Raw genomic sequence first — 7,381 nt, forward strand, 5'->3', positions numbered from 1 at the left:
TTTTCTCGTGAAATATTTTGGAAAGGTTTGTTACGATCGGTTTTCCAAACTAATTAATGAATCCCTAAGAAAAACTATGTCTTAGAAATTTGCTAGGAAAATTATATAAAGAACCCTGTCTTTTTTAGTAATGCATTGCAGATGGGGCAATGCACAAAATAAAATTATTCCAACGTGTTGGATTACTCCCAAACTCTAAGGCAAGAAAACATCATCCAAAAGTCCATGAGCAGAAAACACCACATAAACACGAGAAGAGTTTATGCTATAAATCCACTTGTCAGTTAAAAACATACTAGTATTATAACAAAGACTTTACTTTATTAACCGATCATATTTGACTCCCCCTCTAGCAAGTCTGTGCAAGAATCCTTATTTTTCTATAGAAAATATTTAAAAAGAAAATCAAAAAGTCATATATTTTCTTGACTGTATTAAAATTTCCTTAAATTTGAAGTTAATGTTTATTGAAAATCAATATTATTTTACTATTATAATTAAATAATCAACTTAAATTATTTTTTTATTTTCTAATATAATAGTAGTCTAATAATAAATTTAAAAATAATTATGTCATCAAAATTTCAAAAATATGAGTTTTTAGATGACATTTTTAGTGCGCAGCCGTAATGAAATACAACGTATGTTATAATGTTAAAATAAAGTAATATAAAAAAATATTTAATATGTGTACATATCTAATATAGACTGAGAATATACTTTTATTTATGTAAATTATAATTTGTTTTAAATAGTTATATACTAACAAAAAACAAAAACTTAACATATAGTATATCGAAACGACAAGAATGTAAATGTATAGCAAATAAAATGGTATAATTAAGAATTTTGAAGTTCTGATCGAGGGATAACTATAGCAATTTATGGGCTCATGACATGCACGTACCCACTGCTATATATATAACAACAAAGGCTTTTGTACTTCTCATGATCTCTTATTATCTGTAAAAAAACATGAAATCAATGCTTATTGGATCAGCCTTAAAGTCGTCATCATCTTCTTCTTTACGACCTCCATTTTTGGCGACTGCAGTTGCTTCTTGTAAGCATTTTTCCTCCTTAAATATAACGTTTTTACATATTATGCCATCATCTCTCATTTGACATGTGCTTTATTTATACATTGCTTAATAAGTTACAAAACATAAACCAATTAAAGGGGATAAGAAATTACCAACAACTATCGTTTTTCTATATTCATGTAGGTGATCATGAAAGAGTAAAAGTTTCAAGGATTCAAGTGAGGAAAACCACATTTGGGCATTCTAATAGCATATTTGGTAGAATGAATCATCAACAAAGTCGCAAACATAACGATCCTGAAAGTGACAACAAGTATTTTACAGAAGTTCATAGACATCAAAGACAAATAAAAAAAGTTCTTGCAGTTGATGCCTCTAAAGGTTTTGTTCTTCGTCCTCAAATCGATGGCAAGTCACTTGGAACTACATTGGAAGTTATTTACAGATATTCAAAAGTTTACACACTTCAAGGAACCGTATGATTTCTTATTCTTACTAAAGTCAACAGTGCATTTATATAATTAATTGTATAAAGCTTAATATACCAAATCATTATTTTAATTTTCATACAACTTACTATTTAATTTCTATAATGCATCGAAACAATTGAACTAAAAATCCATTCAATATCAACTTTGCATCCTATGGTTTGTTTTACTTTTAATCATTGAAAAGCAACTAATTAAGACATTTCACCTCAACCATCACTCCATTCCATTAAATCATGCATGCATGATGGATGCTTACTACACCACGCCTCCATGCGTGACTTCTCTTCTTGTCTCGAAACAAAACAATTTAAATATTTTTTTACTAAGAAGATATTTGTGGTTAACTTTTATGAACAAGTAAAGTAGCCGCCAAAGTTTCATGCATATATTTTTCTTTTTAAAAATAGTTTTCATTTTAGTTAATAATTTATTATATATATATATATATATATATATATATATATATATATATATATATATATATATATATATATATATATATATATATATATATATATATATATATTCTTGTTTTCTGAATTATTCAATTTATTATTAGCAGTTATGTATGGACTTTGAATAATGTCTTCACCAATTATTGAGGTCTGACCGAAAACTATTATGTGAATCTCATCGTTAATTTTCCTTGATCGAGTAGGTATTGTCCATCGTCTCCATTTCTTTGCTTGCCATCCAGAAGCTTTCAGATTTTACTCCATTATTTTTCGTTGGGCTTTTGCAGGTAATTGGTTTCTTCCACCATAAAAGTAATTTTATGTGAAAAGATAAACTTAAATCCGTTTAAACAATAAAATTATAATTCATATAACCTCGCTTCAAAAATGATATATATTCAGGCAGTCATCGGTGGCGCTTTGGCCAACTTGTATGTTGCGAGCATAAATCAGTTATCAGATGTCGACATCGACAAAATTAACAAGCCACATTTGCCCTTGGCATCAGGCGAGCTTTCCATTGAAACGGGAACCCGACTCACCTTTCTGTATGCTATTTTGGTACGATTAATTAACATGTTTTATATGGATTACTATATTCTCTCTATAAAATAGCACTACACACAAAAGAAATGAGTCTTTGAAGAGAGAGGATATATGTGTGTAGCTGATATCATGAGAAAGAGTGATGACAATCGTATTCGATATATATATATATATATTGGCTCTTATACCATGTTAGTGAGTATAAACATATTTGGAGAGATTTTTTATTTCTCCAAAAGAACCTAGTGAAAGCGTATAATTAAAGGAATATAAGAATCCGTGTCTAGAGACTGTGACACTAACATGTACAACAAATTAAAAATTATAGTGGAGTATTAAATCTTGGGCGTTTAATTATAATGGTGCAAATTGATGCTTCTTAGGGTTTTTGCCTCGGATGGAGTATCAAATCTTGGCCGTTAAAGTTAGGTCTCTTCTTATGGTATGCCGTAGGAACGGCCTATTCAGTTCACGTAAGTCTTTCTTTATTAATGCATTTCAAATACAATTCCAAATAACTTTTAATGTGAAATTATATCAATTTTGGGTATATATATTCATACTTGTAGCTACCATTACTACGATGGAAGAGGGATCCTGCACTTGCGGCAATGAGCGTTTGGTCACTGCAAGGAGCGATCATTCCTATTTTGTTCAACCTCCATGCACAGGTTAATTGATTATTTAAAGAATTTCTGGACCTATATATACATGCATATTTATTTTATTTGACAAATTAAGTCATAGATTATCAAAGAATAATCTATTTAACATGATGATCAAACGTTATACAGACATTGATACATGGAAGGCCGCTCTTAGTTTCTAAGCATGTTATTTTTGTATCTGGAATCATGAGCATCTATGCAGTAGTTGCCGCACTATTTAAGGTACATCGCCTTTCTTACAATAAAATATCATAGAAATAGCATGCCTTTTATGACGTTGATATTGTATTTATATATAATGTGAATTTTAGGACATCCCTGACGTTGAGGGAGATAAGATAAATGGAGTTAACTCGTTGGCATCGAAAGTCGGGACTAAACCCGTAAGCTATAAACTATATATCTATCATAAGCTTTTGCTACTTTTTCAAAAGCGCTCATCAATTGAAATGAAATAACAAGTTGAATCGATATTTTTGCAGGTATTTTGGCTATGTATAGGGCTCCTTGAGATGGCATATGGTATGGCTATATTAATCGGGTTGTTATCAACCGGTTTTTGGACTCGATTGATGATGGTAATATATTCTATTATATATATTTTTAACGAAATTATGACTAGTTTTTGGGTTAACTGGTAGAATATGTGTCCACTTTAATTAGTGATTATAATTTCCAGAGTACTTGTTAGTTGTTACCCTTTTTGTTTTGTTTATTTGGATCCAAATGTGTTAGTTAATTTTTTTACTTTTGATCACACTTTTCTAGAGAAAATATACTCAATCTTGTCATGAAGTTTCTCATGAATTATATGTTCTTATAAATATAACTGATAATTTATATTTAAATTAACCATCTTGGTCTTCACTTTTCAAAAAAATTAAAAAGTTCCATCTGTTAGGCTAAAAAGATGAAGGATACAAATGTAATTTTGTATATATTTCTTACATCTTTGATAATATTTGATATCCCCAGAGGGGAAAAAAAAAAGAACTTACACCATCTATATATTTATATATTATTCATTTAAAAAACGGAGCTGATCACAAGCCTATGAAAACCTTACATCATCTAATTGTTCTGTACAGGTGATCGGTCATAGCATTCTTGGTTTTATACTTTGGAGAGAAGCAAACTTGGTTGATCTGAAAAACAATGAGGCCATTGAATCATTCTACTTGTTTATTTGGAAGGTAATATCAGTTGTAATATCTTTGAATTCAGTTTTATATCTTTTCTTACGAAATATAATATTTAATTTAATACAAAATTTGATAAAAGTATTTAAGATTGTAATATCCACGTTGTGGCATTTACACATCACGAGAATCAATCTTTTTTGCAGTTATATGGTGTGGAGTATTTGTTGGTGCCCTTTTTAAGATTTTGAGCATGGAGAAGCCTCAAGTGATGTGTGTTTCATCATGTAATTTTAGTACTCGATCGTTTTGTCACCAATATGTCCAAAAGTCAATTATTAAATCAAATTGGATTTTTCAATTTTGAGTTATGATTTCACTAATAAATAAAAGATATTGTCTTGATTAGTATAGCTCAAATTGTATCGTATAATAAGCATAATTATAGTAATTAAACATTGAATATCTAATTCTTAAACATCTATAATCAAGTACTATTTTGATCTTGGATTGAAGAAGTATGTTTAAATTAGTCTTAAACATCTATAGTCAAGTACTATTTTGATCTTGGATTGAAGAAGTATGTTTAAATTAGTCTTAAACATCTATAGTCAAGTACTATTTTGATCTTGGATTGAAGAAGTATGTTTAAATTAGGTTGGGATCAAATGTGAGTTATAAATAGACAAAATTGCAAAAATGATCCCTACTATAGTATGTATTTTTTTGGGGTTTTAATCCAAATCACGATTTTTTGGATCGGTGGTCCTTTTGAGGTAGTTTCGTTGTGTTTTTGGTCCCTCGGTAAACTGAAATGACTGTAATGTCCTTGGGTATTTTTTTTATGTTTTTTCTATTTAACTTAAATGAAAAAGAAAATAAATAATTAAATTGGACCCACCTTTCTCTCTCTCTCTCTCTCTCTCTCTCTCTCTCTCTCTCCCCCTCTCTCTCTCCTGTGCAAACCTACCAACGATCCAAACATCGTTCATAATCCATTTCAACATCAGATTCCAGCAACTTGGATTAACCCACAAAAAAACTTAAAGTTCTTCACCTACTTTCACTATAAACACACATACACACACTGGATTGAGGAAAAGAAGACTCATTTTAGTGACTATCAAGAAGTCCCTCTCACTTCCCTCTGGTGACCCTCCTCCTTCACCAAAATCAGCACCTTAACAGATTACTGTTTATTGTTGCTGCTATTCCCGGTTAGATTACCGTCTCTAAAATAGATTTCTCCCTTCTCTTTTTTTCTCTCTCTCTCTCTCTCTCTCTCTCTCTCCAAATCCATTACCGTTTTTAACAGATTTTGAGGAAACAATATCCCAATCAACATAAACCTCGATTCCCAAATCAACCCACTTCCAATCCCTTTTCAATTAGATTAATAGATCCAAAACCAATTTGATTCTAACAAATGCGAGTGAGTATTACTTGTTGAGAGAACGAAAAAGAAAGTAAGAAAGATGAAAATTAAACCAGAAATAGATGCAGATGAAAATTAAACTAGAAATATATACATTTATCTGTATGTATATATGTTGAGAAATAGGTAGAAAGTAGTGAGATTGGATCAATCGAAGAAGGATAAAGATGAAGCTTGAGGTCGTTGAAGCCACAACAAACCCTAACTCCGATTAGAGCTTCGCCTCTATTGCTATCAAGATCAGATTAGGGTTACTGCTGAATCGGAGAGAATGGAGATGACGAGTCTTGTAGCTATCTCCGACTTCTGATGTTCCTCTACAGTCATTAGCACACCTCCTCCCATATCTGTAAACCGCAAACGACGTTCTCTAGACATTTCCGTCTTCATATGAAATATAGATGTGTGTTTGTGCGAGAAATAGAATCTGAAAACTCCATGTGTTCATATGATTTAAAAGTGTGTATCTGTGTTCATCAGATATGATATGAATTGGAGAAGATGAAGAAGTGGGTGGGAGGTGAATTTCTTTTTCACGAGAGAGAGAGAGAGAGAGAGAGGTGGCCCCACTTTTTTAATTATTAAAATAAATAAAAAACAATTAGATTTTAAAATAATGAAAGAAAAAAGAAAAATAAATACCCCAAGGGCATTACAGTCATTTCATTTTACCGAGTGACAAAAAACGCAACGAAACTACCTCAAAAGGACCATCAATCCAAAAAAGTCATGGTTTGGACTAAAACTGTGACAACCCAAAGTTATTCCGTTACATTACCCCATTTCCGTTGACGGAATATTCTACTGTATAAAAGTTCTGTTAATTTGAGGTCGTAAAATAAATAAATGTTTTATTTATTTATATTTTATGTCGTTAGCGTCGTGATAAGATAAATAAAAACACGTAATATACATTTCCATTTAATTGGAAAAAGTTAGTTTTTATTATTACGACCACTAAATCGGGTGCGACCAAAAGCCCCGTTTAATGGCAGTATCAGGTAAATTCCTACTGAGCTCCAACTCCAACCCATATACAAGGGGGAATGGACTTCATTTCACCCCTTTCCACCCTCTCTCTATACTCTCTCTCATAAAGCTCGTTTTCGACTCAAAACCGCGAATTTCCGCCTCCAAAACGTGAGTCTCCTTACCCTAACCTATTCTAAACATCATGACTTGTGATTATAGCTCAAAATTCGACCATATAAGCTGTCAAAGAGGAGTTTACGGCCTAAGAACCTCCTTAGGCTGTAAACCCCTAAAAAGAGGCCAAAATGACCCAAATTTGTCCCTAAAAGCTTGGAAACCAATTGGGGATTTAGCCTAGGAGTGTTGGAACCATAAAACAATAAATTTTGGGACTTAAAAGAGGGTTTACGGCCCAAGCACATGCTTAGGCCGTAAACACCCTCTAAACTTGTTAAATCATGTCCAAAACACTCCCAAACCATCCTTAGGCTTAAGACATAAATTAGGGACTTGCTATTTCGGGTTTGGAGCAATTAAACACTAAGAAATGAGGGGTAAAAAGGAGTTTACGGCCCAAGCACATGCCTAGGCTGTAAACACCTCCAAACCATGTCAAATGGTAGTTTTAATCC

At 31.8% G+C, this 7,381-nt stretch overlaps 1 protein-coding gene across 1 annotated transcript; it reads left to right on the plus strand.

Annotated features, from left to right (window-relative positions):
* The first annotated feature begins 973 nt into the window (after positions 1-973).
* Positions 974-4,753, plus strand: LOC111897952 (homogentisate phytyltransferase 1, chloroplastic-like). The gene is made up of 11 exons (XM_023893904.2): positions 974-1,063; positions 1,227-1,519; positions 2,193-2,276; positions 2,392-2,550; positions 2,919-3,008; positions 3,105-3,206; positions 3,330-3,425; positions 3,515-3,586; positions 3,686-3,781; positions 4,292-4,396; positions 4,549-4,753. Exons 1-11 carry the CDS (start codon positions 976-978, stop codon positions 4,591-4,593), a joined length of 1,230 nt encoding a protein of 409 aa, XP_023749672.1. The 5' UTR covers positions 974-975; the 3' UTR covers positions 4,594-4,753.
* Positions 4,754-7,381: the final 2,628 nt, after the last annotated feature.

This window comes from Lactuca sativa, chromosome 5, assembly GCF_002870075.4.
Source record: "Lactuca sativa cultivar Salinas chromosome 5, Lsat_Salinas_v11, whole genome shotgun sequence".
Lineage (NCBI taxonomy): Eukaryota > Viridiplantae > Streptophyta > Magnoliopsida > Asterales > Asteraceae > Lactuca > Lactuca sativa.